General features: G+C 39.9%; 1 protein-coding gene across 1 annotated transcript; it reads left to right on the top strand.

Annotated features, from left to right (window-relative positions):
* The first annotated feature begins 1,815 nt into the window (after nucleotides 1-1,815).
* top1a (DNA topoisomerase Ia) lies at nucleotides 1,816-19,205 on the top strand. The gene is made up of 21 exons (XM_080026994.1): nucleotides 1,816-1,943; nucleotides 2,404-2,428; nucleotides 4,219-4,315; nucleotides 4,521-4,608; nucleotides 5,311-5,363; nucleotides 5,491-5,583; nucleotides 5,687-5,756; nucleotides 5,932-6,023; nucleotides 7,148-7,263; nucleotides 7,377-7,498; nucleotides 7,599-7,721; nucleotides 8,059-8,246; nucleotides 8,335-8,479; nucleotides 9,022-9,165; nucleotides 15,024-15,209; nucleotides 15,294-15,362; nucleotides 15,532-15,646; nucleotides 16,308-16,435; nucleotides 17,221-17,315; nucleotides 17,560-17,709; nucleotides 17,866-19,205. Exons 1-21 carry the CDS (start codon nucleotides 1,911-1,913, stop codon nucleotides 17,966-17,968), a joined length of 2,235 nt encoding a protein of 744 aa, XP_079883120.1. The 5' UTR covers nucleotides 1,816-1,910; the 3' UTR covers nucleotides 17,969-19,205.
* The last annotated feature ends 753 nt before the right edge of the window (nucleotides 19,206-19,958 follow it).

The following is a 19,958-nucleotide window of genomic DNA, read 5'->3' as shown; positions in this document are numbered from 1 at the left end:
AGCCACCGCCCTGTCATTGATCAGTTTGTCCAGTGGTGTGCAGAATCATAAAAAAACTAAAGATATGCTCATCGATTTTAGGAGAGAAACCAACACACACAAAGTCAGTTTGATTAAAGGTCAGACCATTGACTATGTGCAATCGTAAAAATACCTTGGGACTATCGTTAATGATAAATTAAGCTCGGGTTAAGGTTTGAAGTTAACCGTGGGGCTGTGTGCAAAAAGTGTCACCAGCGCCTGTATTGCTTAAGGAAGCTTTCAAATTGATCAAACCATTGTGACCATGTTTTAACACGCTTTTATTGAATCAGTCCTGTCCTTTTCCTTAGTGGCATGGTTTGGTCCCACATCCTTAACCCTTTGATAGACAAGCTATGCATACCCCCCTTAATACATAACATGGGTCAAAAATGGCCCACATTCATTTCCTGGGGTATTTCATACATGGCTGGGTATTTCTTTGCTATATGTTTGAAATAAAGGATTTTTATCATTTAATATTCCATATTCATCATAAATCTTGAGTCACTTTTGACAAAGGGTTAAAAGAGAGAAATTCAATGAACCGCTAGCGCAGGTGGTAGAGTGAATACCATAGGCCAAATCCTTGTTGCAGTGGTCCTGGGTTTCAAATCCAGCCCTCCCTTTGCTGCATGTCTTCCCCCACTCTTTGCTGTTTCCTCTATCTTATAGCGTAAAGCAACAAACAACAAAAATTGCTGAAAAATAACCTTAAAAACAGAAATTCACTGAACCCAATAGATCATGGTCTTGTCGACTGATTGGTAAGTCACAGCCTTATCCAGTATCCCTGTACAGATACCTCAATTTTTTGATGATGACTCCCATCCTTTGCAAAGTGAGTTTCAGCTTATTCCCCCCTCAAGGAGGTTTTTAGCCCAAAGGTGCAAGAAGAAGTGGTACAAAATGAGCTTTTTTCCTTGCTTATTTTCTCATTGGTGGAGCATCTACTTCATCATGTTTTAATTTTTGTTGTTGTGTTAATTTGTTTTGCAATTGGGTGCATATAAATGTAGCCTAATCATCTTGCTGCAAAACAAATACTCATGGGTATCAATAAAGTAACCTGACCTTAGCTTACCATATCATTTTGAACCATGCAGTTCTGTGTATTCAGATCAGATGAACAGATATTGATTGGTCATTTGTCAACCAGCTTGGGAATCCCAATAAAAACTCACATTTTCATTTATCTGATTACGACGGTCGCAGAGACAAGTTGGCATGGGACTGAAACCTACTTTTTAAAGAAATTGTACGTGGTTATCGTAAACCATATCTATGACTTTAATCCATGCATTAATAGGCCTACAGTCTGAAGTGAACCTCATTTGAGTTGTAACATAATAGGTTCTCAAGGTTGTGGAGGGCTGAACGGCCTCCTGCCTGTTAGGTGTCACATATTCTGGCACTAAAAGCACAACACAATTCCCAGTCCTTGAATGGAGCCTAAAAGGACAGACCTTTCAGACATGATCATGATTGTTATTAAGACTATAATATACATGTAGCCTACAAATAGCTGCTCCTGTCTTTTGCTTTAATTCACTTATCAGGTCAAATTAATAGTCTACAAACAACGCACAGATATACGAGTAGATCACTGATCCTGGAGCAGCTGGGGCTCCTGGTAGGCCTATGTGTTCCTCGCTATGGGCCGTAGACCATCGTGGGCCTGGCCTGGACAGCAACACGTTTGTGGGAAGAGGAGGAGCCACACTGTTCTCTACCATTTAAATTAAGGCGCATGCGCATTCGCGTACTTTAGGGACTTGTATCCCTTACACAACCGTGTCTTTTCTTCATTCTGACTGCATCTCCTCGCCGGTGTGTGGTAACCTTACACGTTCTCATTTTTGATTCTTCAATACAAAAACGCTTAGGAAATGAGTGGGGACCATTCCCACAGCGAGGATCAGGTAATGTCACCAATGTTGGTTAACTGCTACAGCTTCTTGCTGCCGTTTTATTTGCTTGGTTTTGACAAGGTAACTTGGCTAACTGTGAATAGTGGTTGCTAGCGCGCTAGCTGAGCGTTTGTAAGCCAACTAATTTGTTTTTAACTGCGTTTTGACACTTTTCATTACATTTATGTTACGGAAAAGTGATGTCTACTTAGCTTCTAGGTTTGTTAGGGTATGCAGGAACTCTAAAACAACGTGGGGAAGTGCTAGAATCAATTTGACGTTAGCTTTAGGCAGCGTTAGCGGTAGCGGCTTCAGCATCAGCCGCTAAGCCATGTTACCAGTCAGCGTTGCGGGCTAGCATAGCTAGCTGCGAAGCTAAGAAACTCGCTCTGCCATCCAGCAAGTTCAAAGTTAGTTAGCCGGCTAGTTAGCCACTATGAAATCTAACATTCACCTGTTTTTGATTTTCCAGGTTGACGGTGGCTCTCGTTTCAATGGTAAGTTTATGACAAGAGGCACATACTTTGACAGGATGATCTCCCTCAAACTCTGACATATCTTAGCAAATGTGATGATACGTTAGCTCAGTAGAGGACAGAAATGGCGTCCAGAGACTAAGTCCGCTGTCTCGCTCACAAGCGCCTATTGTTCAAAAGGGAGGTCTATTACATGCTTTTCCGCATAGTATTTTCCGGATTCGAACCCCTATTGGCATACACCTGGAGGTGTTTTATCAGTTTATCGCATCAGAATTTCTTGTTGGTTGCGTTTTGATACCACATTTCCCACCTGAAAGTGAGGGTTTGGGGGTTGAGGACTTAGTCTCTGCGCCATTTTCTTTTTCGCTGAAGCGGCCTGACAGTACTGCAAGCTGAACCCAGGCTGTGAAGTGCAGATGGCTGTGTGTAGGAGAAATCGAGAGGCACAGGGCTTCATTACAATCGCATGTACCGGCCAAAAAGAGTCTAATTTTTTATACGCGGTCTTGCTGAATATATATATTGCTGAAGTTGTTTTTTCATTGTAACTACATGGACTTAACAATTTCACATGCTAAGAGAAAGTGTACATTTTGGTGTTTGATCCACAATATTCAACACACCATTACCTTTAATTAATCATCACACTGCAACTGAAGCAAGTTATTAGATATTACAGTCTTAAGTTAATAGTATCCCAAGCAAGAATTGTGCTTTTGGATTTCTTTATGCTTTTTGTCTCCCATCCTGTTCACATAAACTATATAAAGTTTATAAAATCAGTTGTGTCAAGTGGGACTAGCTCTTACCATAGGGTATACACTGTGAACCCAGCCACACATTGAGGATGATGGATTTAAAGTTTGTTTTACTTTCCTGTTCCTTATTGCTAAATAATAAGCATGCCCAATGCCCATGTAGAAGTGAATGTGTTTGGTTTTAATTCTCTATTGTTTTTCACTTGCAAATGTTGTACTTAATGCATGTATTTTACACCATTTGGCACAGCTTGGCTTCTAGTCAGCCATATTATTCTTATATTATGAACTTTTGAATTTCATCTGTAATCGTTGACCTGTGGAAGCTCACTCAAATCATCCTCTAACAAATGGCTGAACAAAGAATTCATGTTCAATGGTGTCGCATGGAAGAAAACTCCCAAGTCTGTGTATTGTTTAGTCATTCTTGATGATGAAGCCACTCACTGATGTGTGATTTCTTTCTCCTACATTAACATACCATGGTCATGGAAAACCATTTTTTTTAGTGTCATTTGGTAGATTAGCCTGTTAGCTGTCATCTCTGCTTGTCACTAGGTCTACCTTAAGCCCACTTAGACTTAGGTTTGTTGTTTGAAAGCTAAGTTTGCGTGTCGGGTAGTCAATTTTGGAAAATTTTCCTTTGACGAGTGTGAAAGCCTACTTTGTTCACAAGCATGTTTCAACCTGTCTGTCATTTCATATTGTCTCATAAACAACAATGAGGCTCATGTGGGCAGTAGGAGGTGCTGTGCTACCGTGTAATAGATTTTCCAAACTGCATGACACTCTGTTTTTGGTGCATGTTCAGGCGTTTAGTGTAGCAATTCAATGAATGGTTTTACTTAACCTCAGATATTGTCTGGTTGTTAGTATTCTTTCTTAGACTGTCCACATTGGCACCTGGTTGAAGCTAATAGGATTCTATACATAAATTGCAAACCACTTGTGTATAGCATCCTACTAGCATATTAAGTACAGTCCATTGTTGGATCGTTTCAAACAGTATCTTGTTCCCTTTTGAATAAGTTGACACTGTTTTCTTCTCAGACTCTCACAAGCATAAAGACAAGTATAAAGAGAAGGAACACAAACACAAGGACCACAAGAAGGATAAGGAACGGGAGAAATCAAAACATGGCAACAGGTACGGTGTTTGCTTCCAGACACTTCATAGATGCGTGTAGCTGGCGGTGTCTGCTAAAATTGGAGAAAACATACCATTTGATTAATGTTTTCATTTTATTTATTCATGTCGCATTGTGTAATGGAAGCTAAAACCACCTAAAGAAGTAGTTTTACATTTCTTAAACCTATACTTATCACAAGGACTCTTCTGACAAAAAACACAGGGACAAGGAGAAGGAAAAGATGAAGCACAAAGATGGCAGCACAGACAAATACAAGGACAAGCACAAGGAGAAGAGGAAGGAGGAGAAGGTGAATTACCATGCACAATTCATTTAAGAATGCAGAACTGTGGTTGTGCATGTAATGTTGTGATGTTAGGATTCACTATGAATTATTCTGCAGTTTTAAGTTCTGTCGAATCATGCACATGTTCATGGTTCTATTTAAACCATCGGCAAAGTGTTTGTTGACTCTTTGTTTTTGTTTTGTTTTTTTTGTTTTTTAAACAGGATCCCTACATGTGCAGACATTTTAAGAGGAATTATTCCAGTTAGGGATGCACCGATGTATATCCGCCCTTTTTACTGACATTGGCAAATAAGGTGACATAAGCCAATGTTGAATCTGTTCTTTTTGCATTCATTTTGCACTGCCTTAATGGTGTGTTAATTGGTCTGACTCAAATAGTAGCCTTCCCAGCTTCGATAAAAAGGCAGACTCCTGGATGCCATAATGCAAGTTGGTGATGGTTAAATATTTTTTTAATTAAAAGATTTATCCGTTTACCTGGTGCAAAAGAGAAAAACGAACATCGACTTCAGCCAAATTAAAATCCTACACATCTGTAGCCAAAATATGGGTCGGTGCATCCCTAGTTAGTTGTAATATTTGGCCCCTGGACTGTGAAACTGGACTCCTTTTTTAGCTTTTATTATGTGGACTTGGTTGATTATGAATTGCTGTTAATTTTCTACAAGGTTTTTCAATAACAACTTTGTGTTAATCTTTTAGGTCAAGTCCCTTGATGTTAAAGTCAAAAAGGAAAAGGAGAATGGTTTTGCTAGGTATGTCTGGACTCATACCTAGGGATATACATATAACATATTTCCCAAGTGCTATATCAATGTTACCAGCAGATGGATTTGTGTATAAGGAGCCATTTCTTTAATTACATTTTTAAATCTTTTGCAGCCCTCTTCATCTGAAGACTGAGCCTGAGGATAATTTTTACCACTCTCCTAAGATCGAGAAGTCTCTAAAAAGAGAACGGGATGATAATAATGAGTGAGTGGTGATGTGACTACTCTTAATATGTCATTCATTTGTCTGTTATCATATTTGTAAAGTTGTTTTTGAATCTAAATTTGTAACGAAAGTTGTTTGTCAGCTCTGAATTCAAGCCCAAGAAAATCAAGATTGAAAACGACAAAAAGGTCAAGAAAAGGAAACCAGCTGAGGTAAGCAAAGGAAAACTCCGGCTTAGGTTTAATTCCTTTCTTGGCAATGAAAAAAAGATATGGAGCACCTTACAACTGAGCATGCTCAGTTTTTGAGTTGATAATTAAAAATAATGTCTTGACAACCTTAGAGTGAAATAACTCTAATAATTTTGCTTCCCTTTTTTTTTTTTAGGACATGAAGTCCAAAAAGACCAAAAACAAAAAAGGGGAATTTGCTGATGGAAAAAAGAAAGCAAAGAAAGAGCCCGAGGAGAAGTGGAAGTGGTAAGTTACGCGCCCCACACACATCCTGCGTCTACCTCTGGAGCGCGTCGCGTTACCTTACTGCTGCCTCTCTCGGACTTTTCTCGGACACACATGCAACGTCTCAGCAGCTGCTGCTGCAGCGCTGCTTCTAAAAGCCCTATCTTTCTACATAGAGTTTTCATAGATAATTCCATTAAAAATGAAGTTCTTTCATGTCATCTATGATGCATATGATTTTATATTGAGTCTGGACAGTAATCCGTGCGCCCCATTGCAATTTTTTTTCTTTTTTTTGCCATATTTTCGCTTGTTGGAAGTTTTATTTTGAAGGGGACACACCAGGAAATGGTGAAACTACAGCGAAAGCTGCCAGTATGAAGTCAATATGACTCTCAGCAGAGTATTTCAAAAATCACTTTACTGATTTATACGGGAGAGAGAAAGGGGGGTGTGGTCGGGGAAGAAGAAGGCCGTAGACACAGATAGAGCAACGGAAAACTGTTGCGCTCATCATGATCTTTTTTATTTCTTCACTATATTGGATCTCTATATGTGTCATTTATCCAAAAATGAAATGCCAGAACTAATTGAAAATTAGGTTTTAAATCCCTCGGATTTTGATTGCACAATTAAATCGTGAAATAAAGGGATTATTCGCGTATACGACTGAGGGATGTTTTATTTTGAAATAAACACACCGGGTAAACGTGTAACTAGAGTGAATGCTGCTGGTATGACTGTCAGCATGTATTTCTCTATCAGTTAAAGCACAGAGACGCGAGAGAGACGCTGCTCTCAGAAAAAAATAGGCGAGCCTCCTGAGGTGAAGGGGAGCGTCGCTGCAGACGTGCCTCCGACGCGCCTCAGCAGTGCGTCTGAGGTTGGATGTGTGCTCGCTCTACGTTGATTTCACAGTCTGTGACCAAAAGTCAGACGCAGACGCGAGGTAGACGCGCAGTAGAGGTAGGATGTGTGTGGGGCGCGTTATTCCTGCCAGACAGCTGTATGATACCTATGCTTATCAGTGCTGTGATGGTTAAAATGTGTTTGTTTTGCATGTTGTTATTGGATGGAATAATGTTTTGTTTCTCTAGAATGTTCATATTCCTTTATCAATTGCATTGTTTTGCGATTGATTCCAGGTGGGAGGAAGAGAGATCCACAGACGGCAGCAAGTGGAAGTTTCTGGAACACAAGGGGCCTGTGTTTGCTGCCCCTTACGAGCCTCTTCCTAGCAATGTCAAATTTTACTATGACGGTAAGATTGTTTTTCCCATTGGAGTACTTCACCTTTACACCAGTTAAGGGTTATGTTGTAGAACCATGTCATGTCAGCGGTGGTTAAAATGTTACTATTTTTGCATATTTTAGGTAAGCACATGAAGCTCAGCCCAGAAGCAGAAGAGGTGGCTACATTTTTTGGAAAAATGCTCGACCATGAGTACACCACAAAAGACATCTTCCGCAAAAACTTCTTTAAAGATTGGAAAAAGGTATGAAAAAATGCAAAAAGTGTTACAAATGGCTTGTGAAGTAACTGTTAACATATTTCTTATTTTGAGCGTACTATGTTTTTTTTCTTTTTTTCTGCAGGAAATGAATTCAGAGGAAAAGGCTAAGATCACAGACCTAAAGAAGTGCAACTTTGCTGAGATAAATGACTACTTCAAGGCACAGTCTGAAGCCAGGAAGGCCATGACAAAAGATGAGAAACTGGTCAGCTACTACACATATCTTGTGTGACAACTAAATGAGTGAACAAGTCTGTACATTATCAAAACATCAGTCCTAATTCAAAATGATCCCACGTATTGAGAATCTGAAGATAATCTTTGAAAAAAAATAAGTAATTGCTCTGAAACAACAAGTAATTGCTCTGAAACAACAATTCGGTAATTTAATGTAACACCCATAAATATTCATCCAAATGTAATCCATTCCCTATTTTGCACTCATATTTTAAATTGCAATGGATGCAGCACATATTTTTGGAACTTATGAAGTTACTGACCTTAATTGATGGTGTTATGGTGTGTCTTCCTCCACTTTTTAGAAAATCAAAGAGGAGAATGAGCGCCTCTTGCAGGAGTACGGCTTCTGCATCATGGACAACCACAGGGAACGCATTGCTAACTTCCGTATTGAGCCCCCGGGCCTCTTCCGGGGCAGAGGAGATCATCCTAAAATGGGCATGCTCAAACGTCGCATACGGCCCAAAGACATCATCATCAACTGCAGCAAGTGAGTGAAGGGTTGTTGTTTTTCAATGTGGATGAACTGTTATTTCAAGTATAAGGCTCACTTATTTGATTGATCGGCTCCTCCATAGGGATTCCAAGCATCCTCCGCCTCCTCCAGGCACTAAGTGGAAAGAGGTCCGTCATGACAACAAGGTGACTTGGCTGGTTTCGTGGACGGAGAACATTCAAGGCTCCATCAAGTACATCATGCTGAACCCCAGCTCCAGGATCAAGGTAGGAAGAGGATTTGAGTTCTGCGACACAAGGAGGTTTTGACCTGGATTAAAGGTGGAGTCAGCGATTCCAGAGAATGCTTGTTGTCAAACCACTTTGTCAAAATCGGTGCGTATCTCCTCACGATCCACTATCTGTCCGTGCTTTGTGCGCTGAAAAATAAATCTGGTAAAACGCAGCTTAGGGTAGTTAAAGAAAGGGTCCACCGTAGCTGACAATTTGCCTGTTTTCTTCAGCATACAAACAGTATGGATAGGTAGCAGATCGTGAGGAGATATACACTGATTTTGACGAAGTGATTTTTCTACAGTGCTGGTTATTGTTAAATTGGTCATTCTGTCATTGAAACCTTGAACCCAACTTGTATCAAGCTGCAGGAGCCCTGTACATAGTATTTTGCTGTAGAGGGAACATGCTATACTTTTGAAACAACCAAACTGACTAATTTCAGTTCATATGACTGACGGCATGCTTTGACACACAAACCCAGCCCCATCTAATTTATTAGCTTTGTTGCATCCGTCCACACTGTTTGTATGCAGGGCGAGAAGGATTGGCAGAAGTATGAAACAGCTCGTAGGCTGAAGAAATGTGTGGACCGTATCCGAACCCAGTACCGTGAGGACTGGAAGTCTAAGGAGATGAGGATCCGACAGAGGGCGGTGGCACTCTACTTCATTGACAAGGTGAGGTCCATGATTACTAATGCCATTGTATATAGCTTCGGGAATCTCATGCATTGTAATTGTTTCTAACAATAACTAACTTGCACAGTCTGGTTAAACAGGTGTTTACTTGCTAACAGGGAGGGCAATGCTGGGTTTTTCCTGCATGGAGAAATTTAAAACCTCCAAATTGAGCCCAATTTAAGTCATCCTTCTTGTAGGGCTGGGTAATGACACCATAATGGCTTCCCTCAATCATGAAAACAAAATAATTGTAATTAAACTATGATTGTACCACACGCAGTGTCATGCAGGCTTTTAAATGCAGCGAACCGGTATTTCAGCCGTGCGCTCCGCTCGGCCCCTCCCTCACCTGATAGTTTAGCTTTCGGCTGAGCAGGAGGGAGACGGTGTGTTTGCCGGGTGTTTTGAAAAACTTCTAGAAAACAGCCCAGTCAAAGTCAGCCTTTGGTCGGTTTGGAAAGGTAAAACAAATTGTGTTGTCTGACACTTCAGACTCACAACAGAATAAAATAATGTGCAAGATATGTCACGTGACACATCCGACCATGTCTGCATCAAAACTTAGCGACCTATTTGTTTATTCACTTTAAGTCGAATCATAGTGGTTCATGACTAAGGAATAAAAAAGACACAAAGTTTAAATCTCCTTGACTTCTGCCACCACAACAGTTAACACTGTACAATGCAAATGCCTATCCAGCCAGCTCCATGAGAAATAAATTAATCATGCCCTTACATTCAATGCTAGCAAAAGATGTGCCCTATCGACACCATTTGCAACGGTTTATTTTAATTTTGACATTATTTTATTCTATCATTAAAAATATTTTTCACTTATTTATTTGCATTCTCCTTATTTTCAGTTCAATTAGGATATATACACAATTACATTATTAAACAGGTAATCAGTTATCCTGGAAATCCAGACCCGTATCTAGAACGATAGAGGGTCTGGCCACGATCAATATTAATTAGCCTCGTTTGAGAAGGAGCCGTCTTGCTAAGACCTGCACAATTATGACACTCGTCTTGCTGAGCGCACAGCATTATGGTTAGACTTTTTGTCCGACTTGCACCTGCGGCTCGGCTGCATGAGACTTTGAAGTCCCGCGGGATCAAGACTGACACAGACACTGGAGCAAGTCGCTGCAGTTTCTCCCCACAGGCTGCGGGAGTGAAATGTTAATTATTCATCATACAGGTGTCCAGCAGACAATTGACTATAAAAGGGTGTTAATTTTATGAAACCCCTTTCCATTTTATGTTGTTAGCAATGGCACCACATGGAAGCGAAATGTCACAAGACCCGAGAAGGAAAATAATTTATTTACACCACAAAGGTGAAGGCTACATGAAGATCAGCAAAGCTTTACTTATCAGTCCGAATAATATGGCAAAACTGGTACAAAAATAAAAAAAAGATGGAACTGCAACCATCTCACAGAGACGTCCAGGCCGTCTACGGAAGTTAACACCTCGACAGCAGCGTCTTCTGATGAGAAAGGTCGAAGAAAATCGTCACGCAAGTTCACTGCATTTATCTAAGGAAATACAAAGCCAAACTGGGGTGACTATTTCTGGTGACACAATACGCCGTACACTGCAGAGGAATGTCATGCATGGGTGCCGTTCACGAAAGAAGCATCTCCTAAAACCCAGGCATTAAAAAGCCCGCCTAGAGTTTGCAAGGGCCCATGCTGACAAAGATTAAGGCTACTGGGACTCTCTACTCTGGAGTGACGAGACCAAGATAAATGTTTTTGGAACTGATGGCTTCAAGACTGTATGGCGTTCAAAGGTAAGGATCACAAAGAAAAATGCATGGAGCCTACAGTGAAACATGGTGGTGGCAGTGTCCTTCTGTGGGGTTGCATTAGTGCTGTTGGTGTCGGGGAGCTGCATTACATTGATGGCATCATGAATTCACAGATGTATTGCTCTATACTGAAAGAGAAGATGCTACCATCACTCCGTGCCCTTGGTCGTCGTGCACTTTTCCAACATGACAATGATCCTAAACACACATCTAAGGCCACTGTTGGATATCTGAAGAAGAACAGGGTGAAAGTGATTCAGTGGCCAAGCATGTCTCCTGATCTGAACCCAAATGAACACCTGTGGGGAATCCTGAAGAAACAAGTTGAGCATCACTCTCCGTCCAGTCTCTAAAAGAGGCCATTCTTGAAGAATGGAAAAAGTTCGATGTAGCAAAATGTTGTCAACTTGTCCATTCCATGCCTATAAGACTTGGTGCTGTCATTAAAAATCATGGAGGTGATACAACATACTAGATGTAGTAGTTTTTGTTGTGGGGTGTACTCATTTTTGCAAAGCCCTTATTTGAGTAAAACTGAAAAATGTGTAATCTAATTTATATTATTAACCTTACTTTCATGTTATAAGTTTAACAGATGTTATATAAAACTGGGTCTTGTCAACATTTTGGAAATTGTTTTTGTGTTCATTGAGATATTGTTTAAAATGTTACTTTTCGAAGGGGGTGGACTCATTTATGCTGAGCACTGTATATAGCGCTTTATTCCCTAAGGACTCAAAGCGCTTACAGGGTTCCAGGTTCCATTCATTCACACAGTCATACAGGTGGTGGTAAACTACGATAGTAGCCACAGCTGCCCTGGGGCAGACTGACGTGTGTAATACAGTAATAATAAGGGGTCTTTTATTAGACCTTTAACTGTCTTTAGGCCGATCATATTCGTTAGCCTATGTGAAGGGAGAAATACTAAACCTCTTTTAGCCTATTTGGATTTGTAAATTATTTGTTATCACTTAAAAGTAGGTTTTCTAGTAAAATAACAAGAAAGATAAAGATGTGTGGGGAATGGTGATATCTCGTTTCTTGTTTTGAAAATGTCCCTCGCTTTTGAAGTGTTTACTCCTTGGTTTTTTGTTCTGCTTCTAATCGGTTGTAGTATGTGTAGCTCTTCTACGAATATCTATCTATCTTCTATCTATAAACCAAGAAACGTCTGTCTGTGTGTCTGTCTGTGACTCGCATATCTCTCTGAGTTTGAGTCAGCACTACAACCAATCAGAGCAATGAAAAAGGTGACGTATTAAGCCCCGTTTGTTTTGCGAACAGCCGCACTAACTGTTAAATCAAACTTTTGCCGTCGTTGGTTGGCAAAACGGAACATTCCTCTTACTTGCTAATGAAAGATTTGAGTGCTGTCTTCCAAATCATAAAGGGTCGAGGCCAAAGCCGTCTCAAACTCAAACAACATATCCGCAGCCATCTTTGATGTTTACTATCACGGCTTCGACGGCGAATGCACAGCACTGTTGTCATCCGGTTACATCCGCGGCCGCCCCAGAGCTCCATACATAGGGCTCTGGCCCGCCCATATCAGAAAGAACGATTTGATTGGTAGCTCAGGATTTCTTGACATATACAGGTGAAACTCGAAAAATTTGAATATCGTGCAAAAGTTCATTTATTTCAGTAATTCAACTTTAAAGGTGAAAATAATATCTTATACAGACTTATATATTATATAGACTCATTACATGCAAAGTGAGATATGTGAAGCCTTTATTTGTTATAATTGTGATTATTATGGCTTACAGTTTATAAAAACCCCAAATTCAAAATCTCAGAAAATTTGAATATTACATAAAATCAATAAAAAAAGGTTTTTAAATACAGAAATGTCGGCCCTCTAGAAAGTATAATCATGCATATGTACGAAGTACTTTGGGCCCCTTTTGCATGAATTCTTGCCTCAATGCGGCGTGGCATGGATGCTATCAGTCTGTGGCACTGCTGAGGTGTTATGGAAGCCCAGGTTGCTTTGATAGTGGCCTTCAGCTCCTCTGTATTGTTGGGTCTGGTGTGTATCATCTTCCTCTTGACAATAGTCCATAGTTTCTCTATGGAGTTCAGGTCAGGAGAGTTGTCTGGCCATTCATGCACAGTAATACCATGCTCAGTCAACCATTTACCAGTGGTTTATGGTACTCTGGGCAGGTGCCAAGTCTAGCTGGAAATGGAAATTGTCATCACCATAAAGCTTGTCAACAGACAGAAGCATGAAGCTCTAAAATCTTCTGGTAGATGGCTGTGGTGACTTTGGACTTGATAACACAGTGGACTAACAGCAGCAGATGACATGACACCCCAAATCATCACTGATCCAAATTAAATGTTGCGTTTCATTTGGAAATCAAGGTCCCACAGTCTAGAGGAAGAGTGGAGAGGCACAAAATCCAAGTTGCTTGAAGACAGCTGTCAAGTTTCAACAGTCAGTGATGATTTGAGGCACCATGTCATCTGATCGTGTTGGTCCACTGTGTTATCAAGTCCAAAGTCACCACAGCTGTCTACCAGGAGATGTTAGAGCACTTCATGCTTCTGTCTGTTGACAAGCTTTATGGAGATGCTGAATTACTTTTTCCAGCAAGACTTGACACCTGTCCACAGTGCCAAAACCACAAGAAACTGGTTGACTGACCATGGTATTACTGGGGTTCAGGTCAACTCTCCTGACCTGAACCCAATAGAGAAACTATGGGCTATTGTCAAGAGGCAGATGAGACACACCAGACCCAACAATACAGACGAGCTGAAGGCCACTATCAAAGCAACCTGGGCTTCCATAACACCTCAGCAGTGCCACAGGCTGATAGTATCCATGCCACGCCGCATTGAGGCAATAATTTGTGCTAAAGGGGCCCAAAAACAAGTACATATGCATGACTATACTTTCTAGAGGGCCGACATTTCTGTATTTAAATTTCTTTTAAATTGATTTTATGTAATATTCTAATTTTCTGAGATTTTGAATTTGGGGTTTTCATAAACTGTAAACCATAATAATCACAATTATAACAAATAAAGGCTTGAAATATCTCACTTTGAATGTAATGAGTCTATATAATATATTAGTTTCACCATTTAGGTTGAATTACTGAAATAAATGAACTTTTGCATGATATTCTAATTTTTCGAGTTTCACCTGTAGAATGAGCTTCAATTGAGAGTGTCCAGACCAACAGGCGCAGCAAATTAAATTTGCCAGCGGCAGATCTGGATTTCCAGGCTGGTAATCAGTAGTATTTTGCCTTCATATTCACGGGTTGTTTATTTGATTTCATCAGTCAGTGAGCTCCATGGTAACACAGTGATTGACAAACTGACTCTTTAGCTGGACACAACCCCATACCCCTCTTAAAATACACAAACTTTTTGCCTTTACAGTTGCACAGTCTCGACCCCCAAAAAGTCAAAATAATCGATTCTGCAATGCATCGCGATTCTCTCTCAAAACGATTCAGAATCGATTCAGATAAGTTAATAATCGGAATAAAAAAAAAATACAAAAACAAAATGCGCATGCACACCACAGACACGTGTGAGTTGTTAACAAAAGTGGCGACAAAAGGGCTGAGAGCAGCAAACCCATATGACCTGCACCGGCTTTATTTCTGTTTATGTTTTTGTATGAGAGCTGAATTCCAAGCCATACTTTTTGCACAATGTGTTCAAATGACATAGAAAATAATAGAATAGAAGTCCTATAGAAACATGATTTACAAGATTAGAAAGAAAATAAAACTGAATCGGATTAGTTTTTACATACTTCCATATTGTGTTGAAATGCAAGCTGCATTGATTATTGATTATTTACTGTTCATAGAAAGTCATATTTGTGACAAGAAAAGCTTTTTCTCTAATACAATATTAGAGAAGGCAATTCGTCTTTAATGATCATCACAAAAGTAGGACGTGAGTAGCAAACTCAGATGTGTATATAAAAGGGCCATTCTTAGCCAGGAAAAACCCTGCAATGTATTTGTAAGCAGTCTTTAAATCCAGTTTTCTTGTTGTATTCTAGCTGGCACTGAGAGCGGGTAATGAGAAGGAGGAAGGCGAGACCGCGGACACCGTGGGCTGCTGCTCTTTGAGAGTTGAACACATCAAACTCTATCCAGAGAACGATGGGCAAGAGTTTGTGGTGGAGTTTGACTTCCTGGGTAAAGACTCCATCCGTTACTACAACAAAGTCCCTGTAGAGAAAAGGGTAAGGACTGTGACGGAGGGTTTACTTTTGTCCCCAAGTCTAACAAAATGACTTATGTATTTATGTGTGTTCTGCCTTTTCTAGGTATTCAAGAATCTTCAGTTGTTTATGGAGAACAAGGAACCTGATGATGATGTGTTTGATCGCCTGAATGTAAGCATAACACAACCTGTGAAAGGAACCCCTTTTTATAAGTGTATTTTGGGGGGAGGAGGGCGTTCAGAATTGCATGGTGGTTCATTTGAGAAGATGGTTTCTAAAATATATTTGCACTCGTAATTTTTTTTTTTTTTAATGATTGCACTCGTTGTTTTCTCCACAGACTTCTGTTTTGAACAAGCACCTTCAGGAGCTCATGGACGGTCTGACAGCCAAAGTTTTCCGTACATACAACGCCTCAATCACCCTGCAACAGCAGCTGAAGGCGCTTACAAGTGGTACGTGTCCACCTGTAGTCAAAGGATCTAAAACCAAATTTTTACAAGAATCCAGTAGCATTTCCATGTAGATTTCAGTAAAAGATGCAAACAACCCAAGTATGATTTAGGCATGTTCATGGTTAACCATTCAACCAGTACAGATACTTTTAACCAATTAATACATAAAGTTAAGAAAAAAACCTACATTATACCTGTCAACTCATCGGGCCGTGTCAACATGTACAACTAATCACGCGTGATCAGCGTTTCTCCGAAAGACACAAGAGGGAAAGAGTAGCTGGCTGGAAATTCCTTAATGGCCGTCAGGCAGGCACTTAGGGAAAACCTTAAAATATTGTTCCAAATGTGCTCTTCATTATTGAACAGCAGGAAAACAAGTAAGTCTTCACGAAACTTGTGTTTTGATTTTGATTTTTGGAAGTAACGTAGAGTCCTTTACCACTACGAGTAACGTGCCGTCTGCCAGGTAGTGAAAAAGCACCAAGAGGGCGCCTCATGTAATTTATTTATAAATGGGCTTAAATTTAATCTTGGCGGTAAACCATTAATGAGCTGCGGTTGTCACTCAGAAAAATAATTCTAAATGGACATCCCTCGAATAGCTTATTTTTAATTGATAATAACAAAAAACTAATTTTTACTTCCCATCTGTCCCTAGCGGATGAGAACGTTACAGCCAAGATCTTGTCCTACAACAGGGCCAACAGGGCTGTGGCCATCCTGTGTAACCATCAGAGGGCTGCACCGAAGACCTTTGAGAAGTCAATGCAGAACCTGCAGACTAAGGTGACCATGCATTGCTCGATGGTGTTTTGTGACCCCAACGGAGCCTTCCAGGCAGCACTGCCTGGAAGGCTCTAATCCTAATCCTTACCCTTACCCTTCCCTCAACCTCACCCTAACTGCAGGACTGCCTTGATAGCTCCATTGGGGTCACAAAACGCCAAACACCCCATGCTTTCTTGAATACTCTTGCCACTGTTGTTGTTGCTAAACCTGAGATTGAGTAAAATTAAGTGTTTACTAAAATGCCATCTTGTCAATGGAACATAAAGCTCCTGTTAAACTAGCTTTGATGATAAATGGTTAATAAAATGCTGTTGTTGGTTGGATTTTATATTCCCAAATGCTTGATTTCTGTTAAATGTATGACCATGGTAAAAATTGTGTTCTCTCTACATCACAATGGCAAAAATAATTGTGTAATGTTTCCTAAGTGCATCAAATATAGAAATCGGGGTACAATGTGTTTAATCAAAGTAAGATGTTTTTATTTTAGCATTTAATCAGAATGTTTAGAGTAAAAGTTTAGATGGTCTTTTCTCAAAAGTATAGTGTGTTACAACTAAATACTCAAAAATTGATGCAAAAGCTTTTGACATGACCATGTTGAGTACCCCAAATTCTCAAACTTGTTCTACATCAAGTTCTTGTCAGTTTTTAATCATTGAATTTCACCAAATATTTTAGTGGCATAAAAGGTCCAATTGAATGCTAAGGAATTACCATATTGCTCTCAATGTACAATATGCCTTTTTAACTTGAAACTAATCGGTGTCATTGTTTCTTAGATTGATGCTAAAAGGGACCAGCTTTCTGACGCCAAGAGAGAACTGAAGAGCTCCAAGGCTGATGCCAAAGTACGGAGAGATGAGAGATCCAAAAAGTAAGCACATCTTGTATAAATCAATAATTGCCTCCCAAGGGCACCCTGGTGGTAGCTCACTGGGTAGAGTGCATACCATTAAGTTCAATGCCTTGTGGCACCCTTTCCCGCATGTCTTCTCATCTCTTTCCTGCTTCTTATCAATCTTCACTATACTGTCAAATAAAGCATCCAAAAATCAGTCACCCTTGATAAACCCATTCACCATAATTCTAACCCTGTGTGCTGCCCTCCTCCTCTGCAGGACTGTGGAGACCAGGAAGAAGGCCATTGAGAGGATAGAGGAGCAACTGATGAAGCTGGAGGTGCAGGCGACTGACCGCGAAGAGAACAAGCAGATTGCTCTCGGCACTTCCAAGCTCAACTATCTCGACCCTCGCATCTCTGTGGCTTGGTAAGCTAATATTCTTGGAAGACATTTTAACAATTTAATTTAATTAGTGTCTGAATGTTGTTCCCCTGGTTCAGTCATTAGGTAATACAATGAGGAGCATTGAGCTTAAACGGTGAACTGTGGCCACCCTGACTTCTGTCTGTTTCTGTCTCCTAGGTGTAAGAAGTGGGACATTCCTGTGGAGAAGATCTACAACAAAACCCAGAGAGAGAAGTTTGCCTGGGCCATTGACATGGCAGAGGACGACTACGAATTTTAACCTGTTTGTGGTTTTAACTATGATACCCAATTTTTTATCAGATACTTGTTTTTTAGCTTAACCGAATTTTGCTCAATGGCCAGACCTGACCAGGAATTTCAGACAGTTTGAGCAGAAAAACAGCGGCGACATTATAAGACGAGATGAGGCCATAATGAAGTGGCAGGAGGGGTGTTGTGAGTAGTCTTAAACATCTGATCTGAGATCAGGCATCAAGGCTGAACTATACCCACAACTGAGCATCAAGGCATAGTCCCAGTAATTGGAAGACTCTTCCCTTTTCGTGTCTCCCTCCTCTGGGACAAACTGACAACGCCTGAACTTTGAACTCTGGTCCTATAGCTACTGTAGTCAGCAAAAAGAAAACAATGCTTTTTATCATTTTATTTTCTCTGTTCACTTGCTCTGTATTTTAGACCTCCCATGTATTAATGAATTCTATATTTTAATAGACAAAGTTAAATCAAATGAATCCTTAATTACACCCACGCGCCTTTTAAGGAAATGGAAATGTGAGCTCGACTTTGAGGTGTGTGTGTGTGTGTGCGTGCGTGTGTGTGTGTATGAGGGGCTCGGCTATGGAAGCTGCCTGTTAGGGTGAATATTTTAAACTGGACTATGTTGAATTGTTTAGCATGAAAGAGGATGTCTGTGCAGGCAAAGGGGAAAATACTGCAACCATGTCAATATTTACTTAAGCAGAATGTGAATATTTTGTTTTACAGCTTCGATCAGGGACTTCTTTTTCAGTGTAAATGTGAACCAATCATTTGTATCCTTTGTTTGCAAGCATCCTCTGAATCTCTCCGCATAGCCCTTTCTACATCCGATTTGATCTTAATTTAACATTTGTTCCAAAAGAGGAAAAAAAAAAAATCCCGACCTGTTACTTGAAGATAATTTTATGATAAAGTTTTTAAAGTCAGTTAATAAAAAATGTTTTCTTCCCCAGATGGGTATGTGAGGGATATGAACTTTGCCAAAAAAATAATCACCAATCTGTTACAATTTTAGGCAGTTTTTAATTGTGTAAAGGTTGAGGATAAAGAAATGTAACATTTTAATGTGAATTATCAGTTCATTTTATTCCACTTTTATGATAGGAAAATTGATGTAAGTAGCTGTAAAGTCAACATCCTCTATTCCTGTTTTACCTTCTGTCATACCGTTTGATCATGTTTTCTTTTGAGTTTCATGCTCATTGTAGGTTGAACAGTGAATTAAACCCTACAATTAAATATAATTTTGTACTTGTGATTTTTTTTCTCCTTCAAATTTTAAGTGATCAGTTATTAACTCTGATTTTAAAAGTGTATCCTTACTTTGAAAAACAAGATTGTTCTCCCTGAGCAGAGCCCCAAGTAGAACAGCTGCCTGTTGGTTTTGGACCAGCAGTCCACGGTTGAAGGTTTTGCCAAAGTTACAGTCTCCTCCATATTCTCCATTCTTCAAATATATTTGATTTCTTCTAAACTCCAGACGAGCTCAAAGTTTCTCTGTTAACTCTCAGCTTGTGGTACATCCTTTGCTAAATGTATTAAAACAATTAGCTGTTCAAAGACTAGAATAAATAATCTTTGAAATTGAACAGCTCTCAAAGCATTGATTACATTCTCAGTTGGAATACAAACAGTTGTGTGACTGAACTCTTTACAACCCTGTACATTCTACTTTACCCATATGGAACCGGCGTTCTATCATTATAAAATTGTTATTATAATATAATGAATAAGGTTAGTCTTCCCTGGGCCCAGCTGTCCTGTTAATCCTAACCCTACATTTTCACACATCATGGTAAAATGTAGTGTTAGATAGTGAGACCATAAACTCTTTCTGCCTTTTCTGAGGCTAAGATGAACCGATTTCTAAAATGTTTGCACATTTACACTACAGAGTTCAATACACCTCATATTTCCACCGGTGAAGTAGTTCTTTAAATAGTAGTACTTTTAGGATTTTATCTCTCTTGCAACACCTGGCAGTCTGTGCC

Source organism: Ammodytes marinus (genome assembly GCF_949987685.1).
Source record: "Ammodytes marinus genome assembly, chromosome: 4".
NCBI classification, from domain to species: domain Eukaryota; kingdom Metazoa; phylum Chordata; class Actinopteri; order Uranoscopiformes; family Ammodytidae; genus Ammodytes; species Ammodytes marinus.
The sequence above is the reverse complement of the archived record's forward strand: the minus strand, read 5'-3'. Positions and strand labels throughout refer to the sequence as shown.